The following is a 20,160-nucleotide window of genomic DNA, read 5'->3' as shown; positions in this document are numbered from 1 at the left end:
ATTAACAATCCAACCAGCATTTTCCAGAATATTTTGTTGTCCCGGACTCAGAGAAGCGTATCCTTTCATAACACTGGTGATACCAACATTCTTACATCTATCGATTTCTACGCCATTGAGCTCATAAAGTATCTCTTCAAACATATGACAAACAGCCATGTTGACCATCTTCGTAGTAGCACTTACAGCAGTACCATCAGCTTTCCTCATTCTTCCATAAAAATGTAATGTGCTCTTGCTTGGGAGCAAGCACAGATCTTGATGTTGAACAGCAATCCTGATTTCATCACTGATGTTGAATGTTGATGATGCATATGGCAAGTGTAAATGAGCTTCACAGTGTGCAATAGATTCATCGAAAATAATTGATTTTTTTATATCTAAGATTTCCGCCATGGTATCACACAAGCTAGACAACAAAAATTTATTTTTATCTTGTGAATTTTCCACGTAATTTTAGTCCTAGACTTTTTAGGAACTCTGCGTTTTGACGTGTCAACACTTTCAGAGCTCGATGATGACTGATGATCTTTGGGCATCCTGCAATCCTTTTATACCTGTTACCAGTCTTTGTCTCATATATGATACCCATTACAGGCTTTTTATATGCAGTCTTATCGTGATAGTCTCGCCACGGAAATTTGCTATTCCCCCGTCCTGATCAACAATGCGGAGCCTCAAGTTGTGTATTGCTCATACGGCGATTGGTAGGTAAATGATGTTTGTTGGCACTTCCACTATCTTATATCCTGCTGGAACCCTCGGGAAAAATTCATGGATTGTGTGATTCTTCTCACCATTGATGTACGATCCAGTAGTTATATTGCACTCGACTCTCAGAGCATTGATTTTCAATATTTTGATTGGTAAATCAGATTTATGTGCTGTGTTAGGTTCAAGCACGCGGTTGGTAAATCCAAGTAATGATCCAATGGAATCTTCAGGTTCAAAATTTATATATTGATCACATTTTATTTCACTTCTCAACTCGTTGTTGTTTGCTTTTAAAGTGAAACTTAGTTAAGGTAATGTCTTGTTTATATAAGTTTCAATATCTTTAATTTCATAACTCCCTGTTGGTATAGTTATTTCTTGAAATCTCTTGATTGTACTTCTTTTGGATCTTTTTGATGACACATAAAATTTATTAGCACCAACATCAATATTTGGTATTGAATTAAATGTTAGGAGCTTAACAAGCCTAAGAACATAATTTTTTGTTGGTGATAGCTCAATCGGTGGAAAATAATTTGCCTCCAGTATGGAGGAGTTTCCGGATAGTGTCAAGGTGAATGACTCTACCATGACTGACGCTTGTTGTCTCGACTCACTTCAATTTATAGTTGTCCAGCCAGGAATTTTAAGCACAAATGTCCACATATGATTGTATCAAAGTCTTGATATCTTTTATGATTGTACTTTACGCTACCTACATCGAGATATTTCATCAAGTCTTGTGGGGGTTGTAGATTACCAAAACTGTCAAAGTAAATTACTTGATTATGATTCTTCTTGTATGCAACCCAGTGAGTTCCAGGTCCAAGTTTATCATCTAAATTTATTATTGCTGATTCGTTTGTGTTTGGTCCAGATTTTGGTAAATCATTTCTTATGAAAACTCCACGAAAATTTGGAATTTTAAGCAGCTTGACATATTTTAATAAGTCGATGTTAGTCAGTGCTCGATGTGGTAGCTCTACTGGTTTTTTGACTTCTTGCAGCCAGCTCCTTCTGGGTATGGTTTCAGATAAAGTCCCATACCACTGCGGTAAGGTTTGAGGTATAATCCTCTACCTACAGCTATTTCCTCCATCTTCAAGTTGTGACGTTTCTTTTCAGCTAATTGATTTTTGGCTGCGCTGGCATCGTTCACAGCTTTTGCAACACCTGCAGCTCCACCTGTTAGAGCACCAACCGCTGATAACCCTGCAAACAGGGGAATCAAGAATGGAAGTACTCCACCAATATTTGATGGAACTGGTAGAATACGAGGCAATCGAACGTTTTTCTTCCCACCAACTTTCTTGACAGCTTTGCGGGCACCTCCAAGAGCTGTTTTAACTGAATCTCCACCAGGCTGCATGGACTTTTAGCTTCATCAACAATCTGTCTCAGAGCAACATCCTTCTTCTTGGAAGTCTTTCTTTTGACTGTCTTACGCTTCATTGTTTTTCTTTTAATTGTCTTACGCTTGGTAATAGGTTTTTCTTTTTTAAGACCCATACCGAAACGCCTTTTCAACTTCATGATTTTATTCACACTCCAAGCAGCAGCTTTTTCACCAATAGCAGCGTCTTTTGCTTGAAATCGTTGCCACGCTTTCTCAGCAAGGATTTTATCAGCCTCGTGACGGGCTTCTAAATTTTCACGATTTTTCGAGTAAGCTATATCGTGTTCCTTACACGCAGCGTCCAGAGGATTTATACCTGGATCACCTCGAGCTAACCTCTTAGCTAACTTTGTACCTGGACCGCAGTACTGGTACCCAGGGATATGGAGTTCAAGTGGGAGCTTATTGATTATGTTGTTGAACAAACCTTTACCACGTCTGCTCTCAGACATGTCACATCGAAGACTGACTCGCTTATCTATATAAGCCGGTATATATACCTCTTGAGCTCAGAATACAATCAGCAGTCATGGGCAACAAACCAAGAGCTCAGTTGCCAGTTATCAATTTTGATCAAATTGTTCAAGGAACCGGTGTGAAACTCAAACGACACGGTGCTTTACTTCCCAACAGTATCCGTGCAGTGTTTTGCGGACCATCAAACTGTGGAAAGACCAACGCTCTACTGTCTCTTATTGTACATCCAAACGGTTTGAGGTTTGAGAATATATATCTTTACTCAAAGTCTCTTAACCAACCAAAGTATCAGTTCCTGGAGACGCTGCTTAAACAGATTGATGGTATTGGATTCTTCACATTCAGTGAACATGAAGCTGTAATCAATCCTGAAGATGCTAAACCTAACTCCCTGATGATATTTGATGATGTGGCTTGTGAAAAACAGGATCACATCAAGGCTTTCTTCTGCATGGGTCGACACAAGGATGTAGACAGCTATCTCTATCAAACTTATACACGAATACCTAAGCATCTGATTAGAGATAACGCAAACTTTCTCGTGCTATTCCGTCAAGATGAAATGAATCTGAAGCATATTTATAATGATCATGTCAATACAGACATGTCATACAACTCATTCAGAGATTTATGCTCGGCATGTTGGAATAAATATGGGTTTGTGGTAATAGATAAAGACAGTGAATTGAACAGTGGTAGGTATCACAAAGGATTCGACTGCTTCATTAGTATAAATTGAGGTACTTTAGAGTGTGATAGTCATACATGCTGTAGACGTTAACCTGTCAACATGAAGCCTGAAGAAATATCAAAGCAGAAAGATATTCTGCATCAGATATCTCAAGCCAGTGATGCCATCCGACGGAAGCACAAGATGTTGAAGTTGGGTAAAGATACAGCTGAGAAAGCTATGGAGGAAATGTTCAAGCCTATTGTGACACCACTCCAGAGTATAGTTAAATCTTCAAAGTTGAAAGGGGAAAATATTAAAAAAGAAGAAAAACCACAGGTTGAAAAACAAGAGGTTGAAAAATCTTTATATGATGATCCAGAAGTATACAACAGTTTAATAACAGATGATGAAAGTTCATTTGATAATACAGCACTTGCTATTACTCAGCCACCACCATCAACAAGTACTGCAGCTCGTAGAAATCCTCTTCTCACTAATTATCTACAACGTTTAAGTAAAAAACATAAAGATAATGATATGAGATATGGTGTACGCAGAAAACGTGGTGAAATGCATATGGGTGATTCACCTATTTCATTTGCAAATGATACAATAACTGTCAAAGAAAAAAATTATCCAATAACTCCTGGGTTGTTGGAATTATTATTTAGAAAATCTCCAGAGGATGCACTCATCACCCCAGATGATAAGAAAAAGTACTTGGACATAATTCAACATACCAACGCTCATAGGAAAAATTATGATCCAAATCGTACTATTCGTGAAGATACAACAATCAAGTTTAATAAATACATTGCTGATTTTATCACCAAGTTCGGTAAAGGGTTACCAAAATATATGATTGCAAGAAAACAGAGATTACCAATGGACTATGTTTACTGGGATGATCCAAATGAACTAGTTGATCGTTTGCGACTACTTATGGCATCTCAAGCTGCTGGAAATCCAAGTCACACGAATGAAATCATGTCAATTATTGAAGAGCTTAGGGAGGCTGGAGTTATATATTAAAAGCTTCTGGAAAATTAAATCATTCACACGCTGACAGTCAAAGTGTTCACAACCATGAGCATCGATATATTTGGACGTCCACTGGACAATAACTTAGGTCAACGAGGACCAGCTGGTAGAGGTTTCAATGTAACTTCTGATGGAAACTATAACATTGAGAATAAAAGGTTGTGCAATCTCGGTAATCCTTCAAATGAACATGATGCGGCGACAGTGCAGTTTGTACTGAGACAGATGTCTGAACTGAATAAAAGTATAGACAGTGAACAGAAAGAGATTATTTCACATTTACACTCTGAAATAGTAATCCTGAAAGCTGCTGTGGGAAATTTACAGACGACTATTGAGGAAGTTAAAGCAGTACTTTCCTCTCACCAAAATAATATCAAATATCTCACTGAGAAACTCAATGAACGACAAAAAGACAGTGATAGCTGAAGAGCTTCACAAACCAGCTCGCAGGAACTATAAACGTCGTCATGTTGACATCCGAGGTCTCGATGAGACTTGGCAAGCTGACTTGGTTGAGATGATTCCATATGCGACAGTCAATAAAGGACACAAGTATCTGCTTACAATCATAGACATATTTTCTAAATATGCCTGGGCAGTTCCAATTAAATCAAAAAGTGGTGTAGATGTCACTAGTGCTATGAAGTCTGTACTCCAGCAAGGTCGTGTACCTAAGAATCTCCATGTTGATCAGGGTAAAGAGTTTTACAACAAAGAATTCAAAGATCTGATGAAGCAGCACAAGATAAATCTTTACTCAACATTCAGCAATCTCAAAGCATCCATATGTGAACGTTTTAATAGAACACTCAAGAATAAAATGTGGCGAGAATTTACAGCTCGTGGCAGCTACAAGTGGACTGATATACTTGATGACTTGGTGAATACTTACAACAACACCAAACACAGTACCATCAAAATGAAACCTGTCGATGTTACCGCTGCTCAGGAGAAACAACTGTTGAAAAATATATATCAACCACTGAAAACCAAATCGAAGCAGAAGTTCAAAGTTGGAGACAAAGTCCGAATCAGCAAGTACAAGCATGTTTTTGACAAAGGATACACACCAAACTGGACAACAGAAATCTTCATGATCAAATCGGTGCAGAATACGAATCCAACAACGTACAAGCTCGTGGACTATCAGGATCAACCAATTGAAGGAGGATTTTACAATGAAGAACTCAGCAAAGTCAAATATCCAGATGTATATCTTGTTGAAAAAGTAATTAGAAAACGTGGAAATAAATATTATGTTAAATGGTTAGGTTTTGATACTAAACATAATAGTTGGATCAATAAATCTGATATGTAAAACACAAATTATATTTACATTGTTTTTATTTACAAAACCTTACTACATAAATCCTAAAAACTATATTTACATTGTTTTTTAATATTACTAATTTTTTGTCTTTTATTATTATTATTTTCATCGTTATCTTCTACAAGTTTTCGTTTCTTAAAATCTAAGGAGCCTTTATAACCCCAAGGCACAGTATCCGTGCTTGCCTCAATGAGTTGACGTTTATCATCAGTCCAACTGAGAGCAAGTTTTTCCAGTTTAATTGTATGTACTTGATGTTTTTTACTTTTGATCATGTACTGCTCTTTCTTCAGCAGCACATTTTCAAAAAGACATCTTTTGAAGTCATCAAACGTGATGGTCTTCAATGTTAATCCTCCGATACCCTTTGCCCGTTTCTTGATTCTATCCTTTTCCTTCTCAGGATCATGGATTTCGAAGGCGTACAGCTTGGCTCTGAGACCCACGAACTCGGACATGATTTTTCCATTGTTCTCATCCTTCATGAGCCCCAGAACCTTTTTATTGACAAGAGGTATGTTGAAGACATTTTCAGGTGGGTAATCGGAGGTATCAAACCTTGAAATATCACGTTTGATGTCTTCATAGATGTTGGGTACATCAAATTGGTAAATTAGACTGTCTGTATCGGTGTACAATAATTTTGAGGTTTTTACATAATTTTTAAGCACATAATTATAGTGAAAGTCGTAGATATAAATTTTAGATAGATCTAATATACTAAACCCTACGTAGATTGGCTTGTTGAAGCAAACTCTAGCTTTTTTAAGTTCAACTATAACCATATCCTCATCAAAAATTGTGAGGCTGTGGAAGTTTGGCCTACATACTAAATCGGATACATTGTATCGACCTTGCCACTTAGTTCTTAAATATACATCTTTGCACTTCCTTACATTCTCCATCGTCTTTCCAAAAACCGCATTATTCATTAATTTATAAAAATTTTTTTCAAACTCATTTTTCGCTAATTTTCGGCAATCAGTATTTTTATCAATGTATGACTTGAACCAGTCTGACTGTTCAAATTTCAAGATGTATTTTTTTAAGTTCTAAGCCTAAATCTAAACATTGTTTTAAATTCTTATAATGTATTACATAATTAGACTTATCATACAGAGTTGTTGTTAATTTTTGTTGTTTGCTGCCAGGTGGTACAAAATGTTCTGGGCATAAAGGTAGATCTTTGTGTAGATGATGTAATTTCTCAGGATAGTGTAGGTCCACTTCAAGGATGTAGCCTACACTCTCATCATCATTGAAAAACTGATCTACATTGTCTACATTTTCAACCCATTCAAATTTACCCTTGGGTAAAGACATACTCATCGCTGCCCCATACAAATTATTTACATCGTAGTACATCAGGTATGTTTCGGGGTTGTTTGAATCAAAATCTTTGCCCATATACCGGTTGTTAGCTTCAGCATGTCTATTAGCACACATCGATACCCCACCGCGAACACCCTTTTCAATGAAAAGAAGCATCTCAGGATCAGTTAACAGTTCAAGTTCTACTTCAGTATGCTTTAACATTGCCGAGTTCGAAAGACCTGGTGCTGTATAAAAGTGTAGAGCATCTAGATTGTATGTCTTAAAGCAACTGAGTCTAAAATTCTCAAAAACATCAGCCAAGAGAAGGACATCTGTTTTTAGGTATAGATCTGAGTACTCTCCAAGCGTGTTGATTTTAAACTCGTTCCAAACTACTGGAGCAAAAGCATAATCATAATTGGAAATAGTTGAGTTTGTTAATTTTGAATAAAATGATTCCTGGTCAGGTAATTGTCTCTCGTCTAGTCTGTCAATGCTGTCAATGTACTCATACGGGAATACACCCTTACGTATTGCTAATTTAAATTTGTTAGGGTCAGGGTAGTGTAGTCGCGTAATCTGTTTGTCTTTGTCATCAAGGTATGAAGCTAATTTCTCTAAACTGGAGGCCATGAATCTAAAAGAGTCAATAAATCTTAGAGAGACTAAAGTATTTTTAACTGATTTTGTGAAAGAAATGTAACGCTCTTTATTGATTGGTAATAATGAAATTTCACCCTCAAATACTGTAGCTAAGGATTTAATTATAAAGTGTGAGTCAAGCCGGATAAATTATGAAAGACAACTGGGATAATGGTAGATTTCTGATAATTAACGTTACATGATTTATGAGCTGCGTTTCTATAGTTACCCGTGAAGTGACAATGATCATAGACTTTATCTGTTGTAGAAGTGATTGGTTTTTCACAGATGTGACACTCAGTTGCCTGATTATGTCTATCTTGTTGCTCTTTCGTTAAAGGTTTCATTTTAATGGGATTCTTTAGAATTTTTTCAAAGTCCAGAGCTAATGACTCTAATTGTTTAACAAACCAGTTTATGCAATCAGGAGAACGGTTTAATTCAAATTTGGAGAGTGTGTTATCATAGCTGCAATGTACATAGTAACCAATACTGTGTGGAACATGTTTATTAATTGTCTTTTCATCATCTCCTGGGGGTTCGAGTGTGCATTCTAGATCCGCGTAAACTACAAACGGCACAGTATCTTTAGACTTAAAATCTTTGAATTTCAAAATTTTATTTTTTTCACTGGGAAATTCCATGCGGACTTTGTTAGATTTAAAACAATCTACTCGGTGCTCTAAATAACATTTTTCTAATTTGAAATGATTCAAACAACGATCACAAAAGTATAATCTATGTCTACCTAGAGATATTTGACTTTTAATTAGTCTGGAAAGATTATGTATCAATGCAAAGTGATAGATTGACTCAATATTATCTAAATTTTCAGTATAATTTACACTTTTTTTAATCATTAATAGATGAATTGTTGGTATTTCTGACTCGAAGTTACTTAAATATAATGGGATAATAGTACTTTTTTCAGACTTTTTACCTGTGAATTCTGACTCTATACCATATACATTAATGCTAAGGTCATTCATTTTTTCAAATTTTGGTACATCATTAAGTTTGATTGGAAATTGAATACCTTCATAATTTAATCTGACGCTGAAGTGTCGATAACTTGTAAGATCACCCGGAACCAATACTGGTGGATGCAAGGCAGCGTTGACACACCACAGGAAGCAGAACTCATCATTGTTCTGGATGTTCGTAACCGCATTCTTCTTCTTGACAATATCCTTTGGCAATCTGACGAAGGTGGAGTTTCCAACTTGGGTTGGTGTGAATCGTGACATGGTTACCATCATGCTGTTCGGTCCAAGCAGACTCCATCCGGAATCCTCATGCTCAAAATCTTCAATTCTTTGAAGTAATTTTTCGTAGACATGTTGACTAAACCAATCCTGAAGAGATGTGGCAGGGCGAATCTCACGGCTTTTGGTGATGAAAGACTTTCGCTCTTCTACATCTTCTTGTTTCCGGAATGTACAAAAGCGTTCAACATTCACTTTCAACCCTGCCAGATCTCTCAAGACACTCTGTACCTTGTTGATGATGATGTCCCGTGAGGCCTGGAGAAATGATGCTGGATCTTTGTGACGTTGGTTGATAACACATTCAGTCTGGATGTTACCAGCAAAAGCATTCTCCAAGTCCTTCCATTTGACTCCTTGGTTAAGATCTCCACCAACAACTTGGTTACCGAGTCTGGAGAACTGATCGGCAAACCAGTTGAGTTGGTTGATGTGCGCTTGAATACTTCGTCTCACTTGAATTGTTGTTCCAGGATCCAGTAATATTATGTTGAAGTATTCAATGGTCTCCTCACACATTCGTAAACACCTTTGACGATGTTCATCAGTGAGCTGCTTTCCCAACAGATCAGCATATGAGACTGCAATAGTGTCCACCAAGTTCTTGAGAGCCTTGATGAGGTTATGTTGTGCCATTTTGGAACGAGAATCACTACTGTCTTACACAATAATATAGGTTATGTACACTGTTTATAGGTTATATACACTGTTTATAGGTTATGTACACTGTTTATAGGTTATGTACACTTTTAAAGGTTATGTCACTGTTTATAGATGATGTACACTACACAATAGTTTTTGCACACTGGACTATACTCGCGTACTTCACAACACTGAACTTCACTATATTTTATAACAATGAAGACTGTTTAATCACGAGAGATGTACTTCGTTTTTGTGAAGTACGGCTTGAACGCGCTGCTTTTATAGCCAGAGGATACTACGCAGTTACCCCCCACTCCTCTACCTCAAAAACGGTTTGATGACGTCATCAAACTATGCAGTTAGAAATAGAACAAAGAAAACTGCGCAGTTACGCAACCTTGAACAGGCTCAGACCTGTATGATGACATCATCTACTACGCAGTTAGAACATTCTAGAACAGAATAAGTCATCTACTACGCAGTTAGGAATAAAGTAAAGAGAACTACGCAGTTACCGTGACCTTGAACAGGTTCAGACCTGTTTAGAAGTAGACAGAAACCTCGACAGATTTCGTATCTTCTCGCATGTACTCCTCATACGTACAGTTTGAATATATTAATCTTTTCAGAATATAAACAATGAAATGCACCTGTGATCTAAGCAACTATTATTGATGCTGAGATCACAGGTGCATTTTTTAACAAAAATGTAGGAAATCAGAATCAAAATTTGAAATGGCGGAAATCAGACTCAAAATGGCGGATATTATACTTAAAATGACGGCTCGATATAAAAATGGTGGAAATCAGATTCAAAATGGCGGATTCATAACATAAAATGTCTGAAGTCAGATTCAAAATGGCAGATTTCAGATAGCAGACTCAAAATGGCGGATAGCAGCCACCAGATGGCGGATTCAAAATGGTAGAAAAATAGCGGATAAATTTTAAAAATGGCGGATAGATTTAAATTACAGAATTCAGCACCAGCACCACCTATGAAAACAACCGATAAAAACCTCATCCATAACCTCAAAATGTCATACATATCTACCACCGGCAACACCTACTGTCGGTAAAAATAGGTCACCCATATCTACAGATGACATTTACCACAGGATATGAACCCATAGTAGGTAATGTAGATCCCTTAGTATGGACACAAACACACAAATCTGTTTACCGATTGAGTATAACCCCCCTGTTTACCTACTTTAACATAAATGATTTATTAGATCCATACCAAACTGGATTCATAGAGGGAATGAAAACTCAAACGGCATTGCTAAAATTCTGTGATGATGTGCGATTAGGCATTGATAATCACTTTTTTTCACAAAGTGTCCTAAAATGGTTTGACTCATATCTCCACTTCAGGCGGCAATCAGTCAAGGTTGATGGTTTCATGTCCTCGTGGAAGTACGCCAGAGGTCGAATTTCATAAGGTAGTGTACGAGGTCTTCTGTGTTATGCAATTTTTATTACACTGAACTTGGAAATATTATTGACCTAGTCGGAAACATAATTTCATCATCTTTACGATTGAGAAGTGGTGTAGTAAAAAAAATCTTTATATTAAGATTGAGTGAATCGATATAGATAAAGAAAATGCTTGATTTAAATTAAAAAAAATGTTTGCACTTTCGCAACTGTATTTTTGAGCGATTTTTGGCCATTTATGGCAGCTTTGTAATATGAAAAACGAAGATGTTCATGTTTATTTAAAGCAATCATCGATATTGGAATGCTTGATAAAATATAAGAGCAGAAACACGCCCATATTATAAATCCGAACAAAAACAGTTTCACTGTAAAAAAATCGTGCCAAGTCCACGTTCATAAGACTATTAAGAAAAAAAAATTTTATTTCTTTACAAAAAGATATAAAATAAAAAATTAAAAAATCCAAGTAACCGATATGGTTGTATATGATTTTCGAAAATTAAAAAAAAATTTTTGTAAATTTAAAAATTAAAAGAAACAATTTTGGAACGTATTTAGTGTGCGTAGTTACGAAATATTTCACTTTTTATGAAATTCCTAAATTGTATCTACTAGGACACTTAAAAAAAAATTGAAGTACACAATAACGCACACCAAGTACGTTCCAAAATTGTTTCTTTTAATTTTTAAATTTACAAAAATTTTTTTTTAATTTTCGAAAATCATATACAACCATATCGGTTACTTGGATTTTTTAATTTTTTATTTTATATCTTTTTGTAAAGAAATAAAATTTTTTTTTCTTAATAGTCTTATGAACGTGGACTTGGCACGATTTTTTTACAGTGAAACTGTTTTTGTTCGGATTTCTGTTTTTTTTTGTAATTATAATAAAAATTGACAATTTTAATTTAATACATTTCCGGTGGCAAACTATCCCCTTTAAGCTATAGTTCATGTAAAAGTTATTCCTGCGCCGCCTGGCGTGTGTAATTGCAAGCTGTCAAATATCTTTTTTTCACTGTAGTTTCCTATCTATTATAAGATTAGCATGCATCGTTATATTATTTAGTCTCTGGCCGTCCGCTTTTTACATAAGAAAAAAGTTAAAATCTAAAAATCTGGGTCGCTATAGTTTGTGCTGATTATTTTTAATAATTTTAAATAGAAATTATAAAGATAATTGATAATAATCAAGTAATACGCGTAATAAAAAGCATAAACTACTATTATAAAATATCATATAAAAAAAAAATCAAATTAAATTTGAAAAAAAACTTGTAACCTCAAAAAACGATTCTGCTTACGGTATATACACACTCGGTAGTCTGGCTTGAGAACGGAACTTGGCGCCAGATTCTACCGAATCTGTTGATTACTATGCTCCATAAATTGAAAAATTAAAAAAAATATATTTTATCTCGTTGATAGTTTATTTTTGTTAAAAATTTTTAACTTTCTACTAAAAAAATTAAAAATTTTCAAAAATCAGGAAATTAATGGTTTTACCTCGTATTGCAAAATTTAGTCAGTGCATCACCTCAAAAATCCACGTCGATCGCCACCGGTCCAGTCAAAATCGGTTGATTCGTTCGTGAGATATCGTTGTTGAAAAAAGTTGAAAAAAATATTTATCTCAGAATTTCTATGAAATTTTTGGTCTGACCAGTTATGGAACTGATCTTTACAGCAGATCAAAAATTAATCTGATGAAAACTCAATTTTCAAAAATCAGGGTGAAACCAAAAACTTCTCAAATTTTTTGAAAGTCATTGATTTCCATATCGGAAAGTTAAAAATTTTAATATTTTGAAAGTTTTAGTGCGAGATATGACTCAAAATATTATAAAAAAATTTAAGAAATTAAATTATGTAAAATTTTACGTAAAATGAGAAAGCGGTACCGCGCTAACTCGGTTGAAAAATGCATGCAACCAACGTAGGGTTAATATCTTTACGTATATACGTACTCAAGGTTTCTTTTGATGTTTTTGATTATGTCGCGTTGTACTTCTGTAAATAAAAAGTTTAAAAGAAGGTATGCTTAATGAGAAAAAAAAATATTAAATGATCATTTACATAAATGAGGTAAAAAATGATATTTTATTGTTTAATGCCATGTTGATTATAGCTCGTTATAATTTATACATACTCACAACAATCATATCATACATCTATATTTATCAGTAAGTTTATTTAATTATTTGTTTATATCCCACAATTTATTACTTAATCATTTAAATACTTTAACATCCTCATTTTATTTATTAAAAAAACAGTAAATATTCAACAAACCTATTTTTTCAATCAATATTATTTAATCGATGCAACAATTATTCTCATTGTATAATTATATACATTTACGTACGTTGAAAATTTGAATTAAATTATTTTTCTATCAAACAAAATTTAACTTTATTTATAGTATTTCGATATAACGTTTTTTGTACAATTTTGAAAAATAATTCCGAATAATTATTATATTATTATTTTATAACAGAATTGAAACATGATACATATTACACTTTTCTCTTTATACATTTTCAATTTACAGTAATATCGATACTTATAAATATTTATAGGCCGTAGCTATCAATAATATTAAGTTTAATTTTGTGTATAATATGTACAAAAATCTAACAAAGATTCAATAATTTAACAACACTTTGGATTCTCTTAAAAAATACATGTTTATAAGGACATGTTAAACATAATAAAAATTCAATCGTAGGTATAATTTAACGTTTAATGAACTGTTAACAATTAAACTAATAATTTTCGATAACAATTTCTTCAATTTATAAAAAAATTTCTACCCTCATCTTACATGCATTATATGACTGAAAATTTAAATCGTATGTTTATTTCCCATTTAAATAACTTGTGTCAACTCATTGAGCCAAGCTTAAATAAATTATGACTCAAGCAAAATGAAACCGGCAATGTTTCAAAAAAGTTTATCATACAAGGTCACTAATTCCAATAAAAACACTTTTGCAATCGGTGCCATCACTCAACTCACTCTTTCAGACTGCCAAAGAGTAAAATTTTAATGAATAATCATCGGTTGATATAGAAAAATATTTTTAAACATTGTGATGTTTGGAATCTCTAAAAAAAATGATTGAAAAGGTATTTAAACAAAAATTTAATTTAAATTCATAGCTTGACGTGACTCAATGATATGACCCGTAAAATAATCAACATTTTTACATGGATAAATTGATAATATTACGAATACGTTGGAAAAATTTATTCAATTTTTTGTTCTTACAAAATATACAAATATATACTTTTTATTATTAATAATAATAATAATCATAGTAATTTGTTATTTTTTTCACAATAAATATTTATATGAATTTATTATTAAATCGAGTACCTATATTTAAATATTTTATATGTATTTTAAGATCGAGTAAATACTTGCTATACAATTGAGTCGTAGAATTCCTATATTTACACGAGGGAAGAAATATGACAGTAATGCAGATCAAATTCGATATTTGATCATTGTAATTTTTTACAAGTTTTATTAAAATAAAAAGAACGTTTAATTAATTTTGTCAATTAAAATAATAAATAATTTTAACTTATGGTGAAAAGTAATATTGTAATTATAATAATGATTATATAACAGCACTAATGACAGAAATAATGAACCAAATTGAATGAAGCAGCGGTTGCTTTGTTGTGTGATTTAAGTTACGGCATGCGAGTTTAATTAAACGTGTGGTAATCAACATCAATACGGTGAGATTTCTCATTTTCCTCCTCACTGGTCCCGGAACGCTTTTGCGACTTCATTATCAGCCCTTTTGGGGCATTACGAGTGCTATAAGCATGTCTCTTTAGGATTGATGTTGACGACTACGGTGGTCTGTATAGCGAGTTCTTTTTGCGCTGGCACGCCAGTCGGCACCTCTTCAAGTATCGGTCAAAGCGTCGTTGTTCTCGAAACTGTCGCTGATGGAGGAGGTGGAGGTGGGGGAGGCGAAATTACAACATCTGGCTCACCCGCTAAATCACAGTCAAATCTCCAAAGTATACTTTCAGGATTGTCACCTCCTAAATCATTCAAATACAATTAAATATGTTTCATAAAAGCACACTACTCCATTATTATTATTTTTTTATTTTCATGTTAGTAGTGACTTCATTGCAATGTCAAATGTATATACAAACATTTAAATTATTATTAAATCTACATTTACATAGATATTTTCGGATTATATTTTTTTTTTTGAGAAAAAGTTGATAAAAATAATTAATTAGAGTTTGAAAAACCGATCATAATATTAAACTATGGTGAATTTCGACGATATCAGCTTTTCGGATGTAAGAAATAATTGTACCACTTCAATGTGTAGTTGCATACACAGAAAACAAATTTTTCGTCAAATTCAACTCAAAAATTTGTGTTGATGAATTTTTTTGCAAAAAATTGGGGTTAATTTGTCGCAATACGTATGTAACGATAAAGTAATAAAGCTTTATGTTGAAAGTAACAGCTCTATGTTAAAGTAACATATAAAAAGCGTCACTCAAGTATCAAACATCATTTTAGTGTGTTGAAAAACGGATCAATTCGACAACACAAACGAGTGTTTGTAATCATAATCAATACACTAAAATGAAAAATATTCTACTTAAAAAGTTTTACTCTTAATAAAACGACGAAAATTTTTTTACTGTAATAACTTCACTGATGGCAAACCGTAAAATATCGAAAAATTAATTTATTCATTTTTTTTTTGTAGCAGATTTAAAATTGTATATTACGACACTAAATACCTAAAAAATAATAATTGTAATTCGCACGAGTTAAGTTACATACTAATTAAAAAAATAATAAATTAATCAAAAGTAAAATTACTGCGAAGTAGCATTAATGCGATGGCTACAGTGAATTTACATTTTTTAATTTATAAGTTATATTTATATCCACTAAAAAAAAGTTTTTAACTCCGTTTTTTTTTTTTTTTTTTTTTCATTTTATGAATGAATATTTTTTACATTGTTTTAAATATGAAAAGAAAAAAATTATTCTATTATGACAATCGAATAGTTCACTCTACTGACTTTGATAAAACATCTCATTTTAGAGTCAGGCGTTAAGAATTCAAAAATTTTACTTAATATAAAAGAAAATCAATCTTAACTTGACAGAGCTATATAAAACATACAGAAGCATCGGTAAATGTCAGCTTTATATATAAGAAAGAGTTGGATACATAATTTTTTAAAGTTTAAGCGTTTTGTCATGACAAATTGTTACTTTTTTATAATCTTTTTGAGACATCGTATCTTTTATAATGCGTAATTTATTTGCTTCAACGCCATAAGATGATTTTATAGAGATAAAACAAGATATATTAACCGAAACTAATGCTACACCGATTCTTGAGGTTCGAATGACTCTATTACCTAGAATAAATAGCTTGAACTTTAGCACAGAATATTTTCTCAAGCTTTTACCCTATTTGAATGTAGGAACGTTTCACTGAAAATTTTCCAGATCTCCTGATGCCTACACTAAAAGTCTATAATACTTGTGACTTTATAACTAAACTTTGTATTTTTTACAATCCTCAAAGAAATCAACGAATTATTTATTTTAAGTACGAAGTTTGAAGAATTGTGAAAAATACTTCCTCTTGTGTAACTTTTTTTTACTCTAAAATTCTTAAAAAAAAAAAAAAAAAGTAAATAAAATAAAAAAATCTTTCCTTACTGTACTTTTTTCTTTTGACAATTAAGAAATTGTTTCATGGCAATAAAAGTTATTAAATAAAATTGAAACACTACGTATAACTTTATAACTTGTGACATTCCTGTGAATGTGATACTAATAATTGAAGTGAAATATCATGCACTAAGCCATCTTCATTAAAAATTAACAATCCAACTAGCTCTAAAGAAGTGAAATTCTGTAAATGAGCTCTTTACAGACGCATAAAGAAGCTATTTTTTTTTTTATATTTTTATCTCATTATTATGAATAGAACTATTAATAAAAAATGAATAATTGAACCTTGACCCATGCTGATACTCGGACAAGTCCGTTTCTGTTTCAGCGTTTGATGCTGATGTTTGTGCGAGTGACTGTGACTGTGAGTATGAGAGTGGCAAGGACGTATGTACGCGGGGGTGGCTTTGCACACTGACGGTGGTGGTGGTGTCTGGTGCAACTGGTTTTGTAGGTGGTGGAGATTCAGCCTCTGTTAGGTGTTTCCGCCATGGCACGTCCCCACATGATCGAAGCTCAATGATTTCTTCATCTCCGTCATCGGCAGCGCACCAGTTTCCTGCTGTAGATATTTTCATAAAATCTATGTTAGACATTACGAAGTAAGTGCCATTTTATTTTTTTTTTCACTTACGTTATTCAGTTACGTTTTTTGTGGTTACTTTTTTGTTCTACACGTACGAGGCTTGGTGAATAAATTTTGTTTTGTTTTGTCTTTTTTTATTACGGTAAAATAGCGTGAGTGTAAAAAAAATAGCGGAAAAGTGTGAAAGTTTACTTTAAAGGATTTATTTACTGGATATTATACGTTTTCGTGCCGTATAAAGTAAGAGAGTTTTAAAATTTTTTTTTTACTTTTTATGATTGAATTACATGTATAGAGTCTACTCAATGAGAGAATTGTTGAAATACAGTTGAGAAAGTTAGACCGAGTGGTATGAAACTGATAAAGTATAAAAATACTGAAATTTAATCAAAGCTTTTGTTTTCAACTTTTAATAACTATTACGTGGAAAGAAAATTATAGAAACTTTTCCAGATACATTATGGGAATGATTCCGTTAATGGTATAGGAACAGTTCCCATAAAAGTATAGGAATACACAGTAAAAAATTTTGCGTTATTGCTTCAAAAAACTTGTTAAGAATTTTTGTGTTAAATATTTAACACTTTTATGTGTAAATTTAACATTTATTCTGTTAAATCAACGCAAAAAAGTGTTAAATATTTAAGGGAGTATTCTGGTCTAGAAGCATGAAATTTCAGGTAACTTTTGAAGTGCCGTAAAAAAAAGCGATCAATATTTTTACTATACATTTTTTTTAGAAGTTATTTACTAACATTATAAAAATACAGAAAAAAATAAAAAAAGTTGAAAACTCACAAAATTAGCAGCTAATGAAGTGGGGGGGGGGGGTCTAAAAAAATTGGGAACAGTTTATATACTTTTCTTTCCGTGTATAGCTCTATATCAGACTTCTTCGATAGTTTATATTAAATACCAATTTTTCCATGTAATAAGAATGAATAGTATATTACACTACATGGGCATTGTGTCCATTAGTATGACCCGCTTTCAGTAGTTAAATTTTTAAGCATCCGAGGCGAATATGGCACTGCCAAAAGAATACATGATCTGTTTTTAATTGTGCTGTCTTCAACCACGAAGTGGTATCATGCAATTGCTATTTAACAATACTTTTTTTCCGTTCGGTTAAAAATTTTAAATCCAACTTACAAATTATAAGCAACTTTAATTTTCCTATCGATAGGTTTATTGGACTTACTAATGCCCAGTGAAAAAAATTTTTGACATGGCCTGATATGTTCATATTTAAAAGTGTGATATGTAATATATACCCTCGTATGACCACATGGCCACATAGCCATTTAAGAGTATATCAGGCTATATATAAGAATGAAAAAAAAAAAAAAAAAAAACAATTTATCATAACTTTTCAATTTCTTATTTTTTTTCAGAAATGTTTAATGATTATTTATTTTCAGAAATGATTAATCTAAAAATCAATGTCAGATAAACTTTTAAAAGAAGTAAAAAGAATTTATTATTATCTTATAAATTAACCCTTCCAACTGAACTCTATTTTAAGGAAATGGTTGAGGGATGTTTACTTATCTTTTGGTAAATGAATAATATTTGATTACAAAAATGAAAATTAAAAAAACGTGTATTCTTCAAGTAATTAATTGTGACTAAATCCCGTTAACCCAATGATAAGTACGATAAAACAAATCAATGTATATTTAATGTCTTAGGTACAATTCTGTGGTGTAAAAAAATGCAAAAAGAAGCAATAAATTATCAAAGTATAAATTCTGGATCAGCCGAGGAATAAAAGCTTTAAATTTAATATACAACTCCGTCACATATAGTCGATAAAATTCAATGCAATACAATGTTCAGCAGTTTAAAAACAGTTTATGTAGAACATGGAGATACACAAAATGATATATGAAAATTCCAGGACAATAAAGTTACGACATTGATGGATACTTTACAGGAAAACACAAATATATGTCATATCCTTCGGGTGATTGACGTGCGCTGTCTAGCTGTACCCAAATAAAGGCCAAAACCACTGTCTGAAAGCGTTCTACAAAACTAACAGTTGAATTTCGAGCATCGCCATTCAACTACAACTTTACTCATCACGTCATTCTATCGTCAGGTAATCAATACCGTTAATTAGCAAATCGATAGAGTTTGACAGTCATGAGAGCTTGCCAATAATGGCGATTTTTAATGAGGAAATTTCTTTACCTCAATTATTGTTCATGTAAAGATGTATTAAATAGACGATGCTCGTCGTGCATTACGAACTTACACCGTTTAATCGAGGTATTTCAATGGTCGGTATATAAGTAGTTTCTTGGTGGCTGAAACATCGTCGACTCCGCATAAATGATGGCTGTGGACTGCATCGTGTACAAGAAGTAGGGTCCAAACTTCCGTGATCTCGACTCTTTGTAACTGGCCGCTGTTGTGAACCACACCGCAATGCAAACCGCAATTCGGATGCCATTTCAGCACAGAGAGACTGTTTTACGAGTTGGTCAGATGATAAGTTACATGACCATTTCATGCAAACAAATATTGGATACATAGGAGTTTGGATGCAGGATTTTAGAGGGTTGAATCACGTAGCGAACAAAGATATGAAGAGATCAGTGGAAAGTATCAGGCATGTGGCATTATGATCAATGTAAGAAGAGTGAGGATGAAACATTCATAGCAGTTGTGGTCACGTTGTTTGAGCATTGTTTCAAGTTTTCCGGAATAGTTTTCCAGTTGTATTGCCCCATTAGTATGCAGAGATGGTCCAAATTGTACATCACAATACAAAAACCGTGATTGCCGTTGATGCAATTTTATCATAACCATAACAAAAAAAAATAAACAAATAAATAAACATTGACAGACTATGCAGCTAGACAATTAATAAGCAT

General features: G+C 33.1%; 1 protein-coding gene across 1 annotated transcript in view; it reads right to left on the bottom strand.

Moving 5' to 3' along the window:
* Positions 1-14,873: 14,873 nt before the first annotated feature.
* LOC141530710 (glutamate receptor ionotropic, kainate 2-like) overlaps positions 14,874-20,160 on the bottom strand; it is a 243,848-nt gene continuing 238,561 nt past the window's right edge. Inside the window, exons 20-22 of the mRNA XM_074247986.1 lie at positions 19,541-19,751; positions 16,978-17,254; positions 14,874-15,011 (exon numbers count right to left, since the gene is read on the bottom strand). Of these exons, the coding sequence (XP_074104087.1) occupies positions 15,005-15,011; positions 16,978-17,254; positions 19,541-19,751 (495 nt within the window). The 3' untranslated portion in view covers positions 14,874-15,004. The remainder of the gene's footprint in view (positions 15,012-16,977; positions 17,255-19,540; positions 19,752-20,160) is intronic.

Source organism: Cotesia typhae, unplaced genomic scaffold (assembly GCF_013202065.1).
Source record: "Cotesia typhae breed Kobodo isofemale line unplaced genomic scaffold, CoteBio_Ctyphae contig_5, whole genome shotgun sequence".
NCBI classification, from domain to species: domain Eukaryota; kingdom Metazoa; phylum Arthropoda; class Insecta; order Hymenoptera; family Braconidae; genus Cotesia; species Cotesia typhae.
The sequence above is the reverse complement of the archived record's forward strand: the minus strand, read 5'-3'. Positions and strand labels throughout refer to the sequence as shown.